Source organism: Nomascus leucogenys, chromosome 23, assembly GCF_006542625.1.
Source record: "Nomascus leucogenys isolate Asia chromosome 23, Asia_NLE_v1, whole genome shotgun sequence".
Lineage (NCBI taxonomy): Eukaryota > Metazoa > Chordata > Mammalia > Primates > Hylobatidae > Nomascus > Nomascus leucogenys.
In genome coordinates, this window is record NC_044403.1 from 26569521 (window position 1) to 26594335 (window position 24815).

General features: G+C 47.0%; 1 protein-coding gene across 1 annotated transcript in view; it reads left to right on the top strand.

The window, feature by feature from the left end:
- VWF (von Willebrand factor) overlaps window positions 1-24815 on the top strand; it is a 178833-nt gene that overhangs the window by 4003 nt on the left and 150015 nt on the right. The window contains exons 4-5 of the mRNA XM_030804480.1: window positions 11033-11135; window positions 11419-11627. Coding sequence (XP_030660340.1) covers window positions 11033-11135; window positions 11419-11627 — 312 coding nt within the window. The remainder of the gene's footprint in view (window positions 1-11032; window positions 11136-11418; window positions 11628-24815) is intronic.

Genomic DNA, 24815 nt, shown 5'->3' on the forward strand with positions numbered 1-24815 from the left:
AGTTTTACCAATGGGGAACCAAGGCCCATGGAGGTTGCACGATCCTTCCAAGGCCTGACAGACAATAAAAGGTGGAGCTGAGGCCGGGCACGGTGGCTCACGCCTATAATCCCAGCACTTTGGGAGGCCGAGGTGGGTGGATCACCTGAGGTCAAGAGTTTGAGACCAGCCTGGCCAACATGGTGAAACCCCATCTCTACTAAAAATACAAAAATGAGCCGGGTGTGGTGTTGTGTGCCTGTAATCCCAGCTACTTGGGAGGCTGAGGCAGGAGAATCGCTTGAACCTGGTTGCAGTGAGCTGAGATACACTCTGGCCTGGGCGACATGGCGAGACTCCGTCTCAAAAAAAAATGAAAGGTAGAGCTGGATTTTGATCCCAGGCCTCTCAGGCTGGCAGAACGTTTGTCTGGACTAAGGAGAGAGGACACTTGCCAAGGTTGGGAGGGGCAGGGACGGAGGATTATGGTTTGGGGACCTCCACATACTAAAAAGTAATCAATGTGTGTGGCATGTGAGGGAGGGATGCCAAAAAACCTAGCAAACGTGGGGACCCCAGCCTTGGAACGGAGATGGCAATGGACAAGCTCATGCTGTTAAAGAAACAATATTCATGACACTTGTTAAAGCAAGTAAGGAAGACTTTCAAGAGGGACTGCTGCCATGGGGGTTTTGCAGAGGGGGAGAGAGAGAGGGCTCAACTTTGAATACAACAAGGAAAAATGAAGATTTAGGGCCAAGGAGGAGGGCAGGGGGTCAGTGGTAGAAAATTACAAAGAGGAAACATCAGGAGTAAGAGGGATTCTGGCTAACCCAGCTTGACAGGAGTCTTGCTGAAGGCAGGCAGTCTTGCTGATCACATGTTGAAGGTGGAGGCATCTTTCTAAATCGACCCAGCAGGATTCTTGTTAAAACTGGACTGAGGCCGGGCTTGGTGGCTGAGCGCCTGTAATCCCAGCACTTTGGAAGGCTGAGGCAGGTGGATCATGAGTCAGGAGTTTGAGTGAAACCCCATCTCTACTAAAGATACAAAAAATTAGCCGAGCATGGTGGTGTGCGCCTGTAACCCCAGCCACTAGGGAGGTTGAGGCAGAGAATTGCTTGAACCCGAGAGGCAGAGGTTGCAGTGAGCCGAGATCGTGCCATTGCACTCCAGCCTGGGCAACAGAGCGAGACTCCATCTCAAAAAAAAACCACAAAAAAACAAAAAAAAAACTGGACTGCGCGGGCCAAAGACAGAGCCCAAGGCCAAGGCTTAATCTAGAAGAGGGCTCAGAAGCGCCCCACTCAAGTTTGGTCAAGGAAGGAGTCTTTGGCAACACCCAGACACTTACTGAGATCTGGGCTATAGGGCTCCTGGGGTCATTGCTCCATCAGTCAGCGGGGACTGATGCAGGGTCCTCCGTGTGCCCAGCACTGGGCTAGGCTCTGTCTGGCACCTGGCTATAGCTATGAGCTCCCTGCATTCCTGCTGTCTCCCTGAGGCCATCTTTGCCACCTGCCCTGACTCTGCTGGGAAACTTATCACGTATGACTTCTGGGCCCTGCCATCCTTCCCACTCCTCCATGAGCTCCTCAGGGACAAGGAGCATGTCTCACTCATCTGTTCCCTGGTGCTTAGCTCACTGAGTTCTCTGTTGTGCTGAAGATTATGTATTTATTTATTTATTTTTGAGATGGAGTCTTGCTGTGTTGCCCAGGCTGGAGTGCAGTGAGTGGTGCCATCTTGGCTCACTGCAACTTCCGCCTCCTGGGTTCAAGCAATTCTTCTGCCTCAGTCTCCCAAGTAGCTGGGATTACAGGCACCACCATGCTTGGCTAATTTTTGTATTTTTAGTGGAGACGGGGTTTCACCATATTGGTCAGGCTGGTCTTGAACTCCTGACCTCAGGTGATCCACCCGCCTCGGCCTCCCAAAGTGCTGGGATTACAGGCATAAGCCACCACGCCTGGCCTGAAGATGTTTGCAGAGTGTGTGTGAGGAGCCCTGGAGAAGGAGCTTTGATTGGCCAGAGAGGACAGGGGAGGGTGCTGCATGCCGTGGGGACAGCATGAGAAGTGGGGAGGCTGAAAGGGGCATGTACTCCTGACGTGGAGCCCTGGGGAGGTCAGTGTGGCTGGAGTAGCAGTTGCCAAACTCCAGGCTGCATCAGGACCACTCGGAGGGCTGTGACAAACAGATTGCTGGGCCCTGCCCCTAGAGTTCTGACTCAGTAGATCTGGAAGGGGGGCCTGAAAATTTCATTTCTGACAATTTCCCAGCTGCTGCTGCTGCTCTTAGAGTGGGTAACCAGACTTTGAGGGCGCAAGACTGGAGGAGAGTAGGCTGAGAGGCTGGGCCATTGGGTGAGGCTGCAGTGTAGGATCTTGGAGTCTGATGGGGAATTTGAGTCGATTCCGCAGGCTGTGAGGAAAGAGTGTAGGGTCTTGTGCAGCAGGGAAGTGGGGAGAGGAAACTGGTTCTTTGCCAAGACGGTCCTGAAAAGGAGAGAGGTAGGGGGCGGCGTGGCCTTGGCCGTGGTAACCAGGGAGGTAGTGAAAAGTCCAGAGACGCCCCAGGGCATGACAAATCAAGAAAGTCATCCTCGTCACCAACTGTGAGGGTCCCAACTTGCTTCAGAGGCTGCAGCTGGGGAGGAGCTGGAAGAGCAGCTGGAGAGAACCCCCGAACCCCTGCCCCTGGGAAGCTGAAGTCTCATGCCCTCCCTACCTTGGTGACCCCAGATTTTATTTAAGTGGATTTTCCCATTTTATAAATCACAGCAGAGCTGATACAGACCCCTACCTGTGATGGCTCTGGGGTTGTCAGTGGGGATGGATGGTTAGAAGTGACCGGAGGAGGCCGGGTGCAATGGCTCACGCTTGCAGTCCCAGCACTTTGGGAAGCCGAGGGGCGGGGGCGGATCACCTGAGGTTGGGAGTTCGAGACCAGCCTGGCCAACATGGTGAAACCCCATCTCTACTAAAAATACAAAAATTAACCAGGCATTGTGGTGGGCGCCTGTAATCCCAGCTGCTCGGGAGTTTGAGGCACAAGAATCACTTGAACCTGGGAGGTGGAGGTTGCAGTGAGCAGAGATCATGCCATTGCACTCCAGCCTGGGCACAGAGTGAGACTCTGTCTCAAAAAAAAAAAAGAAGTGACCAGAGGAAGATTTTGATGGAGACACTGCAATGCCCGGGGTGGGGGCCGGGGCGGGGGGGTGGATTGCTGTCTGGACGCCATAATCTGTTAGTTCAGCTCTGCTCTGGACTCCCTGTCCTGAGACGGGCTTGTAAACAACACATACTAATACCTTAGTCCCAGACACAGTTCGTGTTCTGGGCTCAGAGAGCCAAGTCAGCATGTTGAAAAAGCTCCCTTCCCCTATTTGAGCCCAACTCCAGACCCCTCCCCATGTCAGGGTAGCCCTCCCAGGTGGGGACATGTAGCGTGTACTGGTGCCTCTGGGCTGTCTCTGTCACCTCCTTCAGGAAGCTCTCTTGCCCATTCCACCCGTCCAGCACTGGGCTCATCAACTCGTGCTCACTGGTCGGTCTCCGTCCCACAGAACTGGGTAGCTCTGTCCCCAGCAGGAAATGGAAGCACAGACAGAGCCAGAGCTGGAGTCGGAAAACCCGTGTTCTCCTCTGCTCTCCCTCTTCACTGAGTGTTCCGAGGGCAGTTGTGCTGTCTTAGCCTCCAATTCCTCATCTTTTGAAACGGAGTCTCGCTTGTGTTGTCCAGGCTGGAAGGCTGGAGTACAATGGTGCGATCTTGGCTCACTGCAACCTCCCCCTCCCGGGTTCAAGCGATTCTTCTGCCTCAGCCTCCCGAGTAGCTGAGATTACGGGCATGCGCCACCACACCCTGCTAATTTTGTGTTTTTAGTAGAGATGGGGTTTCTCCATGTTGGTCAGGCTGGTCTCGAACTCCCGACCTCAGGTGATCCGCCCGCCTCAGCCTCGGTTCCTCATCTTTAAAATGGAGATACTGTGAGCATCAAGGGAGACAGGTTATCTGAAAATGTGACTGCTTAGCCAAGCTGAGTTATTGAAAGCAGCCAGGTTAACATGGGGTGTTCACTTGGAATCGCCGTGCAGAGATGGGGGCTGCTGGGCCCCCAGGCATTTCTGTGAGGTCAGGGTCATTTCAGTTTCATCCCCCCCTCATAATCCACACAGGTTTGCGCTAGAGGTCTGGCCTCTCGGGCCACCATTTTCTGGGCTTCAGTGGCCACAGAGGAATTTGAAGGGCCATGGAAGGCCTGTCTACCTCAAAACCCCTTGGTGGGATTCCCCGCCAGGTCACTATTCTTTTCTTATAAGCTACTTGCCCTTGTAAAGTGTCCATTTTCTGGGAGATCGTTTGCCTAAACAAGGTTACGGATCAAACACACTTTAATGTAAGCTGGTTTCATTTTCACCAAAACCGTGCTGCTAACGTCATAGAGAATGGGTGGCTGTTTTGTCTGTTGGTGGTGGTGGTGGCAGGTTTGGGGTGTGTGGGAGAACAGGAAGAATTAGAGGGGGGTGGGCTGGCACTGGTGCATCAGGGCAGCCAGGGGGCACTGGGTCAGGGGAGGGAGCCCAGGACTTGGGCCCTGCAGTTTTAGTTTCCGTGCACATGCCCACCTTCTGTTCCATTGTTCTCCAATGACATCCTGTCTCCTTGACCGTAAATCGCACATCCACATTCCTCCCGAGTGCCTGTGGACCTTATTCATATCCTGGGTAAAGTGTTTATGGACGCACATGAAGGGCCACCTGGTGCCAAGGCGAGGTCCCTGTCCCTGATTCTGTCTCCTGGTGAGGCAGGCTCCAGGGTTCGAGGCCAAGGCGACACGGCTCTTTGCCAGGCAGCACAGAGGCCAGAGAGAGACTCTGGGAGTCCTGGTTCCTGCTCCTCCGCAGAGACTGCTCTTCCTAAGCTACGGCTGCAGGATCTGGCTCCCAGACCTGCCGAGAGAGCCATCAACAACCAACAGCCTGCTGAGTCACTGCCCCCGGGGAGCCTTAGTTTCCGTGGCATGGTCAGACCAGACCCCTGTTCTCAGTTTGGAGGGAGGGTCACCTGCACCAGAATCACAGGCATAGAAGGTAGAGTGTTTATTGGAAATGCAGATGAGTGAGTTCCACACTAAAGCCTAAGAGAGCGCCCAGGTCTGACTGTAGTTCCAGATCCTGGCCTGCTTCTGAAGGTCCCAGGATTCCTCTCGCTGTAATCCGTGGGCTAGGAGCTTACTCCTCACTCAGTGCCTTAATCACTGCGTTCAACAGGCCTGGTGGGAGCCTCTGGGAGAGCTTCGCTGGCTTGTCTTGCCTCTTTGGGGTGACAGCCAGCCCCTCTTTTCCTAAGAGTTATACGAAGTGCTAACCTGGAGGTCTGTGGAGTGGAGGGGTCTCTCCTGGGCTCACCGGCAATTTCTTTTTGTTTTTTTTTTTTTTGAGATGGAGTCTCACTCTGTCGCCCAGGCTGGAGTGCAGTGGCGCGATCTCGGCTCACTGCAAGCTCCGCCTCCCGGGTTCACGCCGTTCTCCTGCCTCAGCCTCCCGAGTAGCTGGGACTACAGGCGCCCACCACCACGCCCGGCTAATTTTTTGTATCTTTAGTAGAGACGGGGTTTCATCGTGGTCTCGATCTCCTGACCTTGTGATCCGCCTGCCTCGGCCTCCCAAAGTGCTGGGGATTACAAGCGTGAGCCACCGCGCCCGGCCACGCCTGGCTAATTTTTTTGTATTTTTTAGTAGAGACGGGGTTTCACCATGTTAGCCAGGATGGCCTCGATCTCCTGACCTCATGATCCGCCCGCCTCGGCCTCCCAAAGTGCTGGGATTACAAGCGTGAGCCACCGCGCCCGGCCATCACCGGCAATTTCTAATGGCTCGTTTTCCTAATGGCTGCACATCATCTGATCCCCCTGAGTTCTGCATCGAGGGAATGAGGCAAATAAAATGCAAGGCTGATCTGGAGTTCTCCCTGCCTTGGTGGTTAGTGCAATCTAGAACACTCTGATGCCCTGTTACGCAGCTTTGTGATGCAAAAAGGGGATTTGGACAGTCAAAAAAGCCTGAGGGTAGGCTCTGCTCCATTTCCACAGTGGAAACCAGGGGTTCTCAGTCGGGGTGATTTTCCCCCCGAGGACATTTTGCAGTGTCTGGAGACATTTTGGGTTGTCACAACTGTGAGGTGGGTGCTGCTGGCATCTAGTAGGTAGAGGCCAGGAGGCTGCTGGTTCTCCCACCATGCACAGGGAAGTGTCTGGCCCTGAATGAAATAGTGATACCGTGGAGAAATCCTGTCGTAAACCTAGGCCTTTGTTTCTCTGTCTGTAAAATGAAGTCAGCCTAGATCATTGTTTTCCGAACTGAGTCATGAGCCATGGGTCCTAAAATTAGTTGAGTGGTTATAACTAGCATTTAAAAAGACAGAATAGAATAGGATAGAAAACATCAGAAAATTATCAGAGTGCATGGCACACGGCAAGGGTAAATATGATATGAAATGTGTGTGTGTGTGTGTGTCCTGAGTCATAAATTGTGTTTTTACTGTGCTTTCTGAGCAAAAGAGTTTAAGAGCCGCTTATTTAGATCCTTTCTGCTGCCATAGTATGTTTTTCTGAATTATAGGCTTCCCTAGATCACACTTTGAAAAATCACATTGCCAGGCTGGGCACAGTTGCTCATGCCTGTAATCCCAATGCTTTGGGAGGCTGAAGCGGGAGGATTGCTTGAGCCCAGGAGTTCGGGGCCAGCCTAGGCAACATAGCGAGACCCCCATCTGTACAAAAATATACAAAAATTAGCTGGGCTTGGTGGCACACACCTGTAGTTCCAGCTATTTGGGAAGTTGTGGCAACAGGGTTGCTCGAGCCCAGGAGTTTGAGGGTGAAGTGAGCTGTGATCATATCATTACATGTCATCCTGAGCGACAGAGCAAGACCTCAAAACAAAATAAAACAAAACCCCAAATTCCCTTGCCACTCCCCTGCTGCGGCTGTGGACTGACTGCTCTTCAAGCCCCCTCAGCCATCCAGGGCCAGGAATTCTCCTTGCCATGCAGTTCAATCCTCACTGAAGGGCACGATGCAGTCCCACTCCTGCCCCTAGACGGCTGTTTTTGGTTTGTCTCTGGGTGGGTGGGAGCTGGTTAGCAGAACCTGAGTCATCCCCTTCAGGAGCCCCAGTTCCTGCAGTAGGTGAAGCTCCCGGGGCAGCCAGCACCCCCTCCCTTGACTGCCTGGAGCTGCCTCACACAGCTGAGCCCTGGGCTGCCCCTTGGACTTCCTGATGCTGGTCTCTCCTGGGGCCGCCCAGAGCAAGCCCTTCACGTACTTAAAACAGTGCTCGGGCTTGAGTCCCAGCTCTTCATCACTGACTAGCTCTGTGATGATGGGCGAGTTACCCCAGGGTCTGCTGCCTGGCCAGCCCCAAGCCCCGCAGCCTGTGTGGGCAGGTTCCTCTGTTATTTACTCTAGGAGGGCTGGGGCTCTCCTTCCCTCCCATACACTTTTCCTGGTTCCCTCCTGTTTGATTTTTCTGCTTCTGCTGAATTCTTGGTTTATTCAGCCTTGCAGGCCTTACTTTTCAAACTTATAGCCATAGCGACCTCCGGGCTCCCCTGTGGCACCCGCTTAGCTCTGCCTCCTGTGGAACGAATACCTTGCTTAAGTGATTTTGCATCTTTGAAAGCCTCTAAGAGCTGTAGAGCTGCAGCTGCAGGGCCATGCCAACCCCAAGCTGCCTGGCTTCCTCTGAAGTGTTCCCTACCCATTCTCCAGCCACAGTCCCTGGCAGACTTGGTCCCACCCACCCTTTCTGCATCCCCAGGAGAAGGAGAAACGCCAAGGAGGGGCTCACGGGGGTTCCTTTCCCGTTTCCAGGAGGGAGACGCCTTTGGCTCAGAGGTGACATGTTGGTCGAGTTACCCAGTGAAGCCGAGGCAGAACTCCCTGTGAGATGGGATGAAAGGAGGATTCGCTGATGGGGAGACAGGCTCAGTGGTGATAGGGACACAGACGCCTGAGCCCAGACCTCGTGCGTTCATGTGTCTGCCATCCGGCAGGTGGGGGCTTCTCCTCTGGCAGGTCTCCAGTGAGGAGTGTGGAGTAGGTTCCTACCCTGTCGCGTGGGCTCACTCTGGGCTGTGTGTAGTGTTCAGAGCTCCAGCCCCAGAAAAGGCCGAGGGAGGGATTTGGTCTTGGGCCCAGTGCAAATGCCTAGGGCCCTGGATGGGAGAGGGTGCAAACTGGAGGTTGTTACCTGGTTGTCCCATTTGTTTGGTTTTTCAACATTTTCTTATGGAAATTTTCAAACATACAGAAAAGCTGAAAGACTTCAAGATCCACATACTCCTCACTCAGATTCTACCATTACTGATAAATAAATTACTGGAAAAAAAAGTTACTTTGCGGGGCGCGGTGGCTCACGCATGTAATCCCAGCACTTTGGGAGGCCCAGGCAGGCAGATCATGAGGTCAGGAGATCGAGACCATCCTGGCTATGGTGAAACCCTGTCTCTACTAAAAATACAACAAATTAGCCGGGCGTGGTGGCACGCCCCTGTAGTCCCAGTTACTTGGGAGGCTGAGGCAGGAGAATGGCGTGAACCCGGGAGGCAGAGCTTGCAGTGAGACGAGATTGCACCACTGCACTCCAACCTGGGTAACAGAGCGAGACTCTGTCTCAAAAAAAAAAAAAAAAAAAAAAAAAAGTTTCTCTATGCAATCACTTTCCCAGTTGTTTGTTTTTCTTTGGCCAATTTCTTGCTGTCAGTAAGTTTGTTCAGCTTCTAAAGGTTTGCTTGCTGTAAAAACTGTTCTAGGTGGGAATGCGGAGCACAGGAGATGCCTCAGCTCAAACAGGACGAGTCCCCTTTCATTTGGTGGACATCTCCATTTTCTCCCAGTTGTGTTGACCTGGAGCTCCGCAGAATGTGGTTTATGGACTGTGAGGGGTCTGTGTGTCTTTCCTGGTGGCCACTGCTGCTGGCATATCATTCAAGACTATTCCTAGAATAGACTTATTGTTTACATGGGAGAGCCCTCACTGAATTTCCACCAGAAACAAGTCTATTCTGTAGCTCATTCGGGTTGGTTTGCAGTGTTTGTGTGTTCTAGGGTGCATGCTATGTGTGTGCATGGTGTGTGTGCATGTGGTATGTATGTGTGTGTCTGTGTGTGTGGTTGTCCTCCTGCAGCCTCAGTTCAGCCCAGAGCCCTGCTGGGGACTCTTCCTGTCCTGGGTAGGAGTGAGGAGACCCCTGCCCCAGCTCCCTGTTTTTGCGGCTGTGGCCATGGCAGCAACACCTTGAGTCAACAGACCTGCCAGGTCTACTGGGCTTGGTTCCACAGACATCTTAGCCTCTTCTTGCCTAGAAGAAGCCCACACTCCCCTATCCCTTCTGGGAGAAGAGAGATTTGCTCATTTTTAAGAACAACTTTACCCCTGAGTCCTATGCCCCATTCCTTCAGGACCTCAAGGCATTGTGCCCCACATGTCAGCTCTTTGTTTTCTCTGGCTGCCCCTATCTTCCCTATTTCCATTAATTTCTCAGTCTCCAAGGCTTGAGACCAGACTCTCTCTTTTCCCTTCTGGTTCTTTTGATTCTTACGACTAATTAGTTATCTTTGAATATCAAAGACCCACCACGAGTCGCAGTTCTCAGAAACTGGGTGAGGCTTGCTAAGCTTTGGTCACGCTGTGAAAAGTATCTCTTGCCTGTGTCTCCTCTTTCATGCTGGCCACCATCCCATCACCCTTTTTGCCCTGTTCAGCCCTCACAACCACACCATTCTCAGAGCCTATTTTATCGTGTGTCTGGATCTTCAGACATTTCCATTGTCAACCATTTAGTGTGTCCTTATTAATTCTATGTGCTGTGTAAGGCATTTGACCCACACCGTCTGTAAACTCCTGGATAATCAAATTCAGTAAACTTAGGCGGAGCTCATGAATCTCCATTTTAAACAAACAGCCCAGGGATTCTGACTTGGGCTGTCCTAAGATACCATTTTATTTATTTATTTATTTTTATTTATTTATTTATTTTTTGAGACGGAGTCTCGCTCTGTCGCCCAGGCTAGAGTGCAGTGGCGCGATCTCGGCTCACTGCAAGCTCCGCTTCCCGGGTTCACGCCATTCTCCTGCCTCAGCCTCCCGAAGAACTGGGACTACAGACGCCCGCCACCAAGCCTGGCTAATTTTTTTTTTTTTTTTTTGTATTTTTAGTAGAGATGGGGTTTCACCGTGTTAGCCAGGATGGTCTCAATCTCCTGACCTCGTGATCCGCCTGCCTCAGCCTCCCAAAGTGCTGGGATTACAGGCGTGACCCACTGCACCCGACCGATACCATTTTAAATAGCACTGCTAGGCCGGAGGGGGGTGGCTCATGCCTGTAATTAGTTGTACCCAGGAGCTCAAGACCAGCCTGGGCAACACGGTGAGATCTTGTCTCTACAAAAAGAAAAAAAAAATTAGCTGGGTGTGGTGGTACATACTTGTGATCCCAGTTACCCCGGAGGCTGAGTTGGGAGGATAGCCTGGGCCCGGGAGACAGAAGCTGCAGTGAGCCATGTTCACATCACTGCACCCCAACCTGGGCAACAGAGCACAACTCTGTCTCAATAAATGAATGAATAAATGAATTAATTAATAAATAACACTCTCCTAGAGCACCTGTTACCAGTAACTCACAATGTTGCCTTTTTGTTTGCTGCCTTACAATATACTCAATTGTTGCATGTTTGTCTTCTATTTATATGCAGGTTGTAAACTCCCAGAAGCAAGAGATCATGCTTCTAGATTTTTCTTTTGTGATATATGGGAGCCCACCTGAGGGCTATGTATCCAGAAGTCACTCAATAATTATTTTTAGATGAATGGAAAAATGGGTGAGAAAATGAGATTTTTAGGGAGATTTTTGTTGCTCACTTGTAAAGACTTTTTGGGGTGTTTTCTGCTGAGAAAAGGTTATGTAAATAATGATTCTTAATCAGTGTATTCATTTTTTGAGGGGAGTAATAATCACTACTGTTGACTTTTTTCTCTTTCAGGGGACTTCCAGAATGGCAAGAGAGTGAGCCTCTCCGTGTATCTTGGGGAATTTTTTGACATCCATTTGTTTGTCAATGGTACTGTGACACAGGGGGACCAAAGGTAAGCCCAGAATGTCTGAGTTGGAAAGGACCCTAGGGGTCTCCTGGCACAACTCCCTCATTTTTAGATGAGGAAGCTGGGGCCCAGAGAATGGAAACAAATGTTCCAAGGAAGTGAGTAGCAGGGCTGGGTGAGAGCCAGGTCTCCCGATTGCTGGTCCAGGTCCTCAGCCACTTTGCACCGTGGTCCGAACCCTACAACATGGGGTTGGGGTTAGAAGGTGGGAGAGACATCCAGAAAACGCACGAGAAGCCCACTTCTGAACTTAGCCTTTGCCTTCCAGAGTCTCCATGCCCTATGCCTCCAAAGGGCTGTATCTAGAAACCGAGGCTGGATACTCCAAGCTGTCCGGTGAGACCTATGGCTTTGTGGCCAGGATCGATGGCAGTGGCAACTTTCAAGTCCTGCTGTCAGACAGATACTTGAATAAGACCTGTGGGCTGTGCGGCAACTTTAACATCTTTGCTGAAGATGACTTTACGACCCAAGAAGGTAAGATGTTCCGGGACACCATTTCCCTAAAGTGTGGCCATGCTTTTTATTTCCTTGCTCATAAACCTTCACTAACATGCCTTCCCTGGCATTCAAGCCTCACTGTGACCTCACCTCAATTTATGTTGCCAACCTTATCTCTTTGCATTCCATTCCAATGCCTAGACCTCTAGTGAAACTAGGTCTTACAGCTCCTCAAAGATGACTTCGTTCAACTTTGAATTCTCTGTAGCAACTTGCACGTGGCAGATGGTTGGTCAATGCTGGGTAGTTTGAGTCGATCCTCCTCAGCCCACTACAGTGGAGTGGATAAAATCTATGGAGTGGTCCTCCACACCATCCAGAAAGGACAGTTTTTGTGTGTGTGCATGTGTGCATTCACGAGCAATAGAAGGTAATATGGATAATGTGAAAACACTAGGCCAGACGCAGTGGCTCACCCCTGTAATCCCAGCATTTTGGGAGGCCGAGGCGGGCGGATCATGAGGTCAGGAGATCGAGACCTTCCTGGCTAACACGGTGAAACCCCGTCTCTAGTAAAAATCCAAAAAATTAGCCAGGGGTCGTGGCGGGTGCCTGTAGTCCCAGCTACTCGGGAAGCTGAGGCAGGAAAATGGCATGAACCTGGGTGGTGGAGCTTGCAGTGAGCTGAAGTCGCACCACTGCACTCCAGCCTGGGTGACAGAGCGAGACTCCATCTCAAAAAAAAAAAAAAAAGAAATATTGAATTTTTCTAGGGAATTGTTCCTTTAATGTAATGACTCTCATTTTTACCAATGCTTTTTGCCTTCAATCTGTCTGATATTAGTATAGCTATTCCAGCTTTCTTTTGGTTAGTGTTTGTTTGATGTATCTTTTTCCATTCTTTCAACCTTTCTATGTGATCTTGTTTCAGATGTGTGTCATGGAAGCACCACATGGCTCAATTTTATTATTGTTCTTTCAGAAGTCGGATTTATTGAGGTTAATTTACAGACAGTCAAATTCACCCTTTCACATACAGTTCTCTGAGTTTTCACAAAAGTGTAGAGTCGTATAACCACCACAATCAAACTATAGAACAGTTTCGTCACCCTCAAAATCACCATGCTCTTTTGTAGTCAAATCTTCCCCCAACTGCTAGACCCTGGTGCCTACTGATCTTTTATCTGTTTCTGTAGTTTTGATATTTCCAAAATTCATATGACTGTAATCATACCCTATTTGCAGTATTTAGTCTTGTAAGTCTGGCTTCTTTCATTTAACATGGTCCGTGAGAGATTAATCCATGTTGGTGCATGTATCAGTAATTTGTTCCTATTTATTGCTAAGGAGTAGTTACCACAATTTGTTTACCCATTCACCAGTTGAAGGACACTTCATTGTTTCCAATTATGGAAAATTATGAACAAAGCCACTGTAAACATTTGTGTATAGATTTCGACACCCCCCTATTTTTTATTGTGCTGTGATACATATAACATAAAATTTACTATCTATTTTTTTTTTTTTTTGAGTCGGAGTTTCACTCTTGTTGCCCAGGCTGCAGTGCAATGGCACGATCTCAGCTCACTCCAACCTCTGCCTTCTGGGCTGAAGCAATTCTCCAGTCTCAGCTTCCCCAGTAGCTGGGATTACAGGTTGCCACTACTATGTCCAGCTAATTTTTGTATTTTTAGTAGAGACGGGGTTTCACCATGTTGGCCAGGCTGCTCTTGAACTCTTGACCTCAAGTGATCCGCCCCGCCTTGGCCTCCCAAAGTGCTGGGATTACAGGCGTGCGCCACCGCGCCTGGCCAAAATTTACTATCTTAACCATTTTTATATATATAGTTCAGTGGTATTAGGTACATTTATGTAGTTGTACAACCATCAGCACCATCCATCTCCAGAACTCTTTTCATCTTGCAGAACTGAAACTCTATATTCATTACACAATAACTTCCCATTCTTCCCTCTGGGCTCCTGGAAACTATCATTCTACTTTCTGTCTATGATTTTGACTACTCTAAGTATCTCATATAAGTGGAATCATACAGCATTTGTCTTTTTGTGGCTGGCTTATTTCACTTTGCATAATGTCCTCAAGGTTCGTTCATGTTGTGGCATATGTCACAATTTTCTTCCTTTTTGAGGATGAATAATATTCCATTGTATCAGAGGAATTTGAGGAAAAGAAAAAAATTTTCATTTTACATATAGACCGTACGTACTTTGCTTATCCATTTATCCATCAGTAGACACTTATATTGCTTCCACATTTTGCCTGTGGTGAATAATGCTGCTATGAGCATAGGTGTACAAATAACTCTTCAAAACCCTGCTTTCAATTCTTCTTCTTCTTTTTTTTTTTTTTTTTTGAGATGGAGTTTCCCTCTGTTGCCAGGCTGAAGTGCAGTGGCCTGATCTCGGCTTACTGCAACCTCCACCTCCCGGGTTCAAGTGATTCTCCCGCCTCAGCCTCCTGAGTAGCTGGGACTACAGGTGCGTGCCACCATGCACAGCTAATTTTTTTTTTTTTTTTTTTTTTTTGTATTTTTAGTAGAGATGGGGTTTCACCATGTTGGCCAGGAGGGTCTCCATCTCTTGACCTTGTGATCCACCCACCTTGGCCTCCTAAAGTGCTGGGATTACAGGCATGAGCCACCGCGCTTGGCCCAATTCTTTTGAGTATATTCCCAGAGGCAGAATTCCTGGATGATTTCTAATGGCAATTCTATTTTATTCATATATTTCATTATTTATTTTTCAGGTATGTGAAATTTTAAAATATTGCTTTTTGTAGTGTCTATTTCTCTTTACTTAAAAGGAGAAAAGTTTGATATGCAATTTCTTCTTAAACATTTTTTAAATTTTCTCTTTTTAGAAATTTGTATAAGGCGGGGCGTGGTGGCCCACGCCTGTAATCCTGTAATGCCAGCACTTTGGGAGGCGGAGGTGGATGGATCATTTGAGGTCAGGAGTTCAAGACCAGCCTGGCCAACATGGCAAAACCCCATCTCTACTAAAAATACAAAAATTAGCTGGGGGTGGTAGCACACGCCTGTAATCCTAGTTGCTAGGGAGGCTGAGGCAGGAGAGTTGCTTGAACTCAGGGGACAGAGGTTGCAATGAGCTGAGAATTGCCCCACTGCACTCTAGCCTGAGCGGCAAAGCGAGACTGTCTCAAAAAAAAAAATTGTATAAATTTATGGGGTACAAGTGCAATTTTGTTACATGCACACATTGTGTAGTGGTCAAGTCAGGACTTTTAGGGTACAATATACTTTATATCCATTAAGTAATTTCTCATCATCTACTGCACTCCCACTCTCTCTCACCTTCCTGAGTCTCCAGTATCTGTCGTTCTACTCCTGTCTGTGTGTACACATTTTTTAGTAACCACTTATCGGTGAGAACATGTAATATTTGACTTTCTGTGGTTTGTTTCACTTAACATAATGACCTCCAATCCCACCCGTGTTGCTGCAAAAGATGTGATTTCATTCTTATGGCCAAATAGTCTTCCATTGTGTACATGTACCACATTTTCTTTATCTAATCATCTTTTGATGGGCATTTAGGTTGATACCATGTCTTTGCTATTGTGAATAATGCACAATAAATATACTAGTGCAGGTATATTTTTGACATACTGATTTCTTTTCCTTTGGGTAGATATCCAGTAGTGGAATTGCTGGATTGAATGGTAGTCCTATTTTTTTTTTTTTATCCCCGAGACAGAGTCTCACTCTGTTGCCCAGGCTGGAGTGCAGTGGCCTGATCTCAGCTCACTACAACCTCCACTTCCCAGGTTCAAGCAATTCTCCTGCCTCAGACTCCTGAGTAGCTGGGACTACAGGCGCATGTCACCACGTCTGGCTCATTTTTTTTTCTTTTGTATTTTTTTAGTAGAGACGGGGGTTTCACCATGTTGGCCAGGCTGGTCTCAAACTCCTGACCTCATGATATGCCCGCCTCAGCCTCCCAAAGTGCTGGGATTACATGTGTGAGCCACCGCGCCCGGCAGTCCTATTTTTTTTTTTTTTTTTTTTTGAGACGGAGTCTCGCTCTGTCGCCCAGGCTGGAGTGCAGTGGCGTGATCTCGGCTCACTGCAAATTCCGCCTCCTGGGTTCACGCCATTCTCCTGCCTCAGCCTCTCCGAGTAGCTGGGACTACAGGCGCCCGCCACCACGCCTGGCTAATTTTTTGTATTTTTAGTAGAGACGGGGTTTCACCGTGGTCTCGATCTCCTGATCTCGTGATCCGCCCGCCTTGGCCTCCCAAAGTGCTGGGATTACAAGCGTGAGCCACCGCGCCCAGCCTGTTTTTTTTTTTTAAAGTTTTTTGAAAAATCTCCATACTGTTTTCCATAGAGGTTGTACTCATTTACATTCCCACCCACAGTGTGTGAGAGTTCCCCTTTTTCCTCATCCTTGTCAACATCTGTTATTTTCTGTCTTTTAAATAATAACCATTGTGACTAGCATAAGATGATATCTCATTGTGGTTTTAATTTGCATTTCTCTCATGACAAGTTATGTTGACCATTTTTTTCATATTCCTGTCAGATATTTGTATGTCTTCCTTTGAAAAATGTCTATTCATGTCCTTTGCCCACTTCTTGCTGATATTATTTGTTATTTTTCATTGTTGTCGAGTTGTTTGAGTTCCTTGTGTATTCTGGATACTAGTCCCTTGCTGGATGAATAAGTTTGCAAATATTTTCTTTTCTTTCTTTTTTTTTTGAGATGGAGTCTCACTGTGTCGCCCAGGCTGGAGTGCAGTGGCGCAGTCTCGGCTCACTGCAAGCTCCGCCTCCTGCGTTCACGCCATTCTCCTGCCTCAGCCTCTCCGAGTAGCTGGGACTACAGGCGCCCGCCACCACGCCCGGCTGATTTTTTGTATTTTTAGTAGAGACGGGGTTTCACCGTGGTCTCGATCTCCTGACCTCGTGATCCGCCCGCCTCAGCCTCCCAAAGTGCTGGGATTACAAGCATGAGCCACTGCGCCCGGCAAAGCAAAAATTTTCTTCCATTCTGCAAGCTGTCTGTTCACTCTGTTGATGATTTCTTTTGCTGTGCAGAAGATTTTTAGTTTAATGAAGCCTCATTTATCTGTTTTTGTTGCCTGTGTTTTTGAAGGTCTTAGTCAGAAATTCCTTGCCTAGGCCAATGTCCAGTACAGTTTTCCCAAAGGTTTTTTTCTAGGATTTTTATAGTTTCAGGCTTTACATTTAAGTCTTTAATACATCTTGAGTTGATTTTTTTTTTGTATATGGTGAGAGTTAGGGGTCCAGTTTCATTCTTCTGCATATGGCAATCCGGTTTTCCCAGCACCATTTGTTGAAGAGGGTGTCCTTTCCCTAGTATATATTCTTGTCAGCTTTGTCAAATATCAATTGGCTCTATTTCTGGGTGTCTATTCTGTTCCATTGATCTGTGTGTGTGTGTGTGTGTGTGTGTGTGTGTGTGTGTGTGTGTATATATATGTATGTGTATATATATATATATATATATATTTTTTTTTTTTTTGAGACAGAGTCTCGCTCTGTCACCCAAGCTGGAGTGCAGTGGCATAGATTGGCTCACTGCAAGCTCCGTCTCCTGGGTTCATGCCATTCTTCTGCCTCAGCCTCTCTAGTAGCTGGGACTACAGGCGCCCACCACCACACCCAGCTAATTTTTTGTATTTTTAGTAGGGACGGGGTTTCACTGTGTTAGCCAGGGATGGTCTCGATCTCCTGACCTTGTGATCCGCCCACCTCGGCCTCCCAAAGTGCTGGGATTACAGGTGTGAGCCACCACGTCTGGCCGATCTATGTGTATATTTTTATACCAGTACCATACTGTTTGGTTACTATATTCTTGTAATATATTTTGAAGTCACATATTGTGATGCTTCCAGCTTTGTTCTTTTTGTTTAGGATTGCTTTGGCTATTTGGTCTGTTTTTCAGTTCCATATGAATTTTAAGATTGCTTTTTCTAATTCTGTGAAAAATGACATTGGTACTTTGATAAGGATTACATCGAATCTGTAGATTGCTTTGGGCAGTATGGTCATTTTAACAATATGAATTCTGATCCATTAGCATGGCAATTCTATTTTTAATTTTTTTTTTTGAGACAGAGTCTCGCTCAGTCACCCAGGCTGGGTGCAGTGGCGCAATCTCGGCTCACTGCAAGCTCCGCCTCCCAGGTTTGTGCCATTCTCCTGCCTCAGCCTCCCGAGTAGCTGGGACTACAGGTGCCCGCCACCACGCCTGGCTAATTTTTTTGTATTTTTTTAGTAGAGACAGGGTTTCACCATGTTAGCCAGGATGGTCTTGATCTCCTGACCTCATGATCTGCCTGTCTTGGCCTCCCATAGTGCTGGGATTACAGGTGTAAGCCACTGTGCCCGGCCTTTATTTTTAAGTTTTTGAGGAACCATCATACTGTTTTTCAAAGTAACAGTACCATTTGACATTCCCACCAACAGTGCAAAAGAGCTCCAATTTCTCAACATCCTCACCAACACTTGTTATTTTCTGTGTTTTTTTTTTTTTGATAGTTGCCATCCTAATAGGTGTGAGGTGGTATTCATGTAAAGATTTTTACACAGACATATGTTAAAGTGTCTCTGGAATAAATATCTAGGAGTGGGACTTTTGGGCTGTATGACAAGTGTATGAGAAACTCTATGAGAAGCTGCTAAACTGTTTTCCAAAGTGGCTATACCATTTGGATTCCCACCAGCAATGTGTGGGTTCTAGTTGCTCTGATTTTTTTTTTAATTTTAGCAATTTAAATAGATATATAGTGGTATCTCATTATTATTATTTTAATGTAACATGATCCTTTCTGCCTTTTTACTATAGAGTTCTACCTCTTTCCATTCATTTTATATTAAATGTGTTGTTGATATACTTGGATTTCTATTTACTATCTTATTTTGTACTTTCTACTTTTGCTACTTTTTCTATGTTACTTCTTTTCCTATGACTCTCACTGTCTCCCTTACTTTATGTGAATAGGTATTAAGTTTGGCATTATTACTATGGCTTTACACCATCAGTACTTGTTTAGATAGGTCTTTTTTTTTTTTTTTTTTTTGGGTAGAGTTGAGGTCTCACCATGTTGCCCAGGCTGGTCTTGAACTCCTGGGTTCAAGCAATCCTCCCACCTTGGCCACCCAAAGTGCTGGGATTACAGGTGTGAGCCACCATGACTGGCTGTATTTGCCTTCTTTTTTTTTTTTTTTTTTTTTGGAGACAGAGTCTCACTCTGTTGCCTAGGCTGGAGTGCAGTGGTATGATCTCAGTTCACTGCAACCTCTGGCTCTTGGCTTCAAGTGATTCTTCTGCCTCAGCCTCCCAAGTAGCTGGGACTATAGGTGTGTGCCATCATGCCCAGCTAATTTTTGTATTTTTAGTAGAGACGGGGTTTCACCATATTGGCCAGGCTGGTCTTGAACTCCTGACCTTGTGATCCTCTCGCCTTGGCCTCCTAAAGTGATGGGATTACAGGCGTGAGCCACCACACTGGCCTTGCCTTCATGTTTAACAGATTCTTTGCTCAGAGTTTCTCCTTTCATTTGAGTTTAATTTCTATTTTCTAAAAAAACACCCTTTAGTAGTTCCTTCATTCAGGGCCTGGTAGTTATAACTGAAGCAAATGCTCCTTCTTTCCTATGTGACACTTTAGAACTGGGTATACAGAATTCTAGGATGACAGTTACTTCTCATAGAACTTTGAGGAATTCCATTATTGCTGTTGAGAACTATGTTTTCAGTCTAATTGTTACTTGTGTCTAGGTGTGGGTTTTATTATTGTTATCTTGCTTGGGACTTATTGTGATTCCTGAATCTGATGCTTCTTATCTTTCTTTTTTTTTTTTTTTTTTTTTTTTTGTTTTTTTTTGGGGGGATGGAGTCTCCCTTAGTCTCCAGGGTGGAGTGCAGTGGCACGATCTCGGCTCACTGCAACCTCCGCCTCCCGGGTTCAAGCGATTCTCCTGCCTCAGCCTCCCAAGTAGCTGGGACTACAGGTGTGCGCCCCCACACCCAGCTAATTTTTGTATTTTTAGTAGAGACGGGGTTTCACCATGTTGGCCAGGATGGTCTGGATCTCTTGACCTTGTGGTCCGCCCGCCTCGGCCTCCCACAGTGCTGGGATTACAGGTGTGAGCCAACGCGCTCTGCCTGTTTTTGTTTTTTCGAGACAGAGTCTTACTCTGTCGCCCAGACTGGAGTGCAGTGGAGCAATCTCGGCTCACTGTAACCTCCACCTCCCAGGTTCAAGCGATTCCCCTGCCTCACCCTCTGGAGTAGCTGGGATTACAGGCACGCATTACCATGCCCAGCTAATTTTTGTGTGTTTAGTGGAGACAGGGTTTCACCGTGTTGACCAGGCTGGTGTGAAACTCCTGACCTCAAGTGATCCTCCCACCTCGGCCTTCCAAAGTGCTGGGATTACAGGCGTGAGCCACCTTGCCCAGCCGACTGTAATGATTTTGAACATTTTTAATGCAGCTGCTGTTCAATAAATATTTGTTGAATGAATGAGAGAATCAGCCCTTCTCTTTCTGAGCGCATGCAGAACCTGTGCCTTCTTCTGGTTTTTAACTAATACCTAGTTTTAAGAGAGAAAATTCCACCCGCCCCCATAAATGCCATGTTCTGTCTGTCGTTTGGACATGACCCAAAAGCTTAATTTTCTAAAAAGCCAAAGTGCTGGGATTACAGGCATGAACCACTACGCCTGACCCTGATGCTTCCTATCTTTCATCAGATTTAGAACATTTTCAGTCATTTTTTTCTCCTTTGGGAACTATGAGAAATATGTTGGATTACTTTATTTTTATTTTATTTTATTTTTTTATCTTTGAGATGGAGTCTCACTCTGTCGCCCAGGCTGGAGTGCAGTGGCGTGATCTCGGCTCACAGCAACCTCTGCCTGCCAGGTTCAAGCAATTGTCTTGCCTCAGCCTCCTGAGTAACTTGGGACTACAGGCGCCCGCCACCATGCCTGGCTAATTTTTTGTATTTTTAGTAGAGACGGGGTTTCACCATATCGGCCAGGCTGGTCTCGATCTCCTGACATCGTGATCTGCCCTCCTTGGCCTCCCCAAATGCTGAGATTACAGGCGTAAACCACCGCGCTCGGCATGGATATTTTTATTTCATCCCTTTTTAAATCTTTACCTTACTTCCATTTTTTGTTTTTTTTTTAAGCTCTTTATCCCTCTCTGTTGCTTTTTAGGTCGTTTGCTTGGCTCAAGTGTTGTGCTCATGCTGGTTGGTGAGAATTGATTGTGTGTGTCTCTTCCCGGCTCCACATTCACTAATATCACATTGGTAGCTTGAAACTGGCCATGGTAGGAGTATTTACACAATGGAAATCAGCAAACGCTACAAATCAGAGCTTTGCTTTTTTCCTGGAGAGGGGGATTATCAGCTCATCTCTACTTAGATCGATCTACTAATCCACTAATTCTCTCTCAACTGTGTCTAATCGGCAGGTGATGTCTAACCCCCATCAACAGAGGTTTCTCTTCATTTCATTAACTATATTTGTAATTTTAGAAGGTAAACCTGGCTCTTTTTCTACTGCATTATTTTTCTTATCATCTTGTTCTTTTATAAAATTTCCATTTCTTCTTTACAAGAATAATTTTGAATATGTTTGTTTTACAACCTTTATGTAGAAATCATTGAAGTTTTTGAAGCTCTAATCTTGTTATTTCTGTGTCTTTCGACTCTTGCTTAGAGTGGACTGTTTCCTCATGTTTCATAATTTTCGATTGTGAACTCATCTTTGAAGGGTTTTGTGTTAATATTTCAATATGCAGTTACTAAATCTTATAAGAAGTATAAATTGGAATCTCAAATCCATATGAGGGCTTTCCCACAAGTACAGATTTTGAGGGAGACGTTTTTCCTCATTTACCCAGAGCCCAGACTAGGTTAACAAACTTTTGTTTCCTTTTTTTTTTTTTTTTTTTTTTTTTGAGATAGAGTCTTGCTGTGTCACCCAGGCTGGAGTGCAGTGGTGCGATCGGGGCTCACTGCAACCTCCTCCGCCTGGTTAAAGTGGTTCTTCTGCCTCAGCCTCCTGAGTAGCTGGGATTACAGGCATCCACCACCACACCTGGCTAATTTTTGTATTTTTAGTAGAAACAGGGTTTCACCATGTTGGACAGGCTGATCTTGAACTCTTGACCTCAAGTGATCCACCTGCCTCGGCCTCCCAAAGTGCTAGAATTAAAGACGTGAGCCACTGTGGCCGGCCCATTGTTTCTTAGAGTAGAACTTTTTTTCTTGTGAACTTTCTCAGGGAGGGTGTTGTCATTCTTTAAGGGTCCCAGCTTCACAATGGGGGGTCTCAGGATCTCCTTCCTACATCATGGAGATCCAAAGCTGTTAAACCCACACCCCTTCATTGGCAAGATTGCCACCCTTGCCCCGACTTCAACACTCACCAGGTCTGTTTTTCCTTTTTCTCTCCTTATCCTTTTCCTCCTCTTTCTTTTTTGTCTTTTGAAATTTCTTTTTTTTTTGAGATGGTGTCTTGCGCTGTTGCCCATGCTGGAGTGCAGTGGCGCCATCTCGGCTCACTGCAAGCTCCGCCTCCCAGTTTCACACCATTCTCCTGCCTCAGCCTCCCGAGTAGCTGGGACTACAGGCGCCTGCCACCACACCTGGCTAATTTTTGCATATTTTTAGTAGAGGTGGGTTTTCACCGTGTTAGCCAGGATGGCCTCGATCTCCTGACCTCGTGATCTGCCTGCCTTGGCCTCCCAAAGTGCTGGGATTACAAGCATGAGCCACTGCACCAGGCCTGTCTTTTGAAATTTCTTATACTTTTTTGTGAGATTAGTCATGAATTCAATAGGGCATTTGTCCATTGTAGTGGCACGTGTTTCAGTGTTTTCTAATCTGTCATGTTGCTAGAAATGGAAGTCCCAGCCCTAAAATATCTTTCATATTCCCAGGCTTTAAGGTTTAAAAACTGAAAATGAAGTCTATGCTGTGTTGGTGTTTGTTGGTAAAAATTCAGGACTCTGGTGATATTTCAGAAACCATCCTCAAAGGATTGGGGGTTTAGTTGTCTTTGGTTGTTAAAGACTCAACAATATTTGTCCCCAAACAGTTAACTTTGCTTCCTGACTTCTAGGAATCTGTTCAGCTTGGCTTTTACTCCAGCTCTCAGAGAGTTTTCTCTAAGCAAGAATATTTGTAATTCCATCTCTTGGACAGCCTATGTCTCATTTCAGATCTAGCCCATAAAGTTTCACTTCATAGACGGTCAGGGCTAAAAACGACCCTAGAAGTCATCTAGTCTAACTCCTTATTTGCACATAAGGAATTGGGATCAGCCCAGATCACACAGGATCATAGAGGGGCTTTCCCCAGGCAACAACATGAAGCCTGCTCTATGTCCCTTCCTTAATGTGGTTTATTAGAAAGTGTGTCAAAACCTGTGTGACATGGAGTGACTGAGTACCCAGAGAGTACCTATCACAGTGCCTGGCACACAGTCAACATGCCACAAATTTAAGTTCTCTTGCCTTTGGCTTCTCCCATATGTCGGTTTCCTGTGGCTACCAACACATTACCACAAACTCGGTAACTTGAAACAACTGAAATTTATTCTGTCATGGTTCTAGAGGTCAGAAGTTTGCAATCAAGGTGTTGGGAGGGCCAAAGCTCCCTCCAGAAGCTCTCGGGAAGCATCTGTTCCTAGCCTCTTCTACCGTCTGCAGTCATACCTGACTCATGGCTGCATCATTCCAGTCTCTGCCTCTGTCTTCACATTGCTTTCTCCTCTGTGTGTGTCTTTGCCTGTCTCCCTCTACCCATGTCTTTTTTTTTTTTTTGGATGGAGTCTTGCTCTGTCACCAGGCTGGAGTGCAGTGGCGCATTCTCGGCTCACTGTAGTCTTCGCCTTCCAGGTTCAAGCAATTCTCCTGCCTCAGCCTCCCGAGTAACTGGGATTACAAGCATGCACTGCCATGCCTGGCTAATTTTTTTGTATTTTTAGTAGAGACGGGGTTTCACCATGTTGGCCAGGATGGTCTTGATCTCCTGACCTCGTGATCCACCCTCCTTGGCCTCCCAAAGTGCTGGATTACAGGTGTCAGCCACCGTGCCTGGCCTCTACCCATCTCTTATAAGGATACAGATGATTGCATTTAGGCTCACCCAGCTAATCCAAGAGAAACTCTTCCTCTCAAGATCCCTAACTTAAGCACATCTTTTGCCATATGAGATAATGTTTACATGCTCCATGGATTAGGAAGTGAATATATCTTTGGTGGGGGGGATCTTTTTCTGCCTATCAAACCCCCACATACCAACTGACTATATTCTAAGTTCTCATTTATATTTTCCTTCCCCGGCGACAGTTTATTTACTATTTGCAAATGCATTACTTGACCTTGAGACATACTTCACTCTTCCAGGCCTGGCTATGCAGAAAACTGCTGATCCCAATACTACGAAGGTAGTAGTCTCATACTGCCTTTGGAATACAGATTATGCAGTTACTTTGCACCAGGCCATGTAGGTCCATGAGGCCCTCACAGTCTATTGTGAGTAGCTGACAGTAGCATGAGCATTGTAAGTACTAAAGCACAGATGCTGTGAGAGCCTGCAGTATGCAGTGACTTGGGGACTGGGCTTAGGTTCCATGTCGTGTTCTTACCTTCATTCTGCTAAAATATTTTGAGCATTCATAATCCACTATATAAGAATTTAGAGATAAGAGACACAGCTCATACCTTTAAGTAAGGAGCTCACAGTTGAATGGGAGATGAATATGAGCAAAAAGAATACAAGCCAAAGGTGATGAGTGTTTTGGTAGAGGGATGCCCAGGGTGCCGTGGGGCACAGAGAAGAGACACCCATACAGGCTGGGGTGAGAAATGGGAGTGGAGCTGTTCAGAAAGGCTCTCTGGAGGCAGTGGTTCTTCTTGAAGAAGGAATGGAGATGGTTAAGGCAGTAAGGGAGAGGAGAACATTCCACATGGAGGGAGAAAGGCATGGAGAAGTGACAGGGAAAGGGCATCTCCTCATCATCTTTCACCTCATCTCTCTCCTTGTAATTGTAACCATCCATCCATCCATCCATCCATCCATCCATCCATCCATCCTTCTTCAGTCTCCAAGCGTCTGCTGAGCTCTGACGCCCATGCCCTGTGATGCTAGGCTGAGCACTGTATGCATGCTTGTTGTTTAACTTAATAT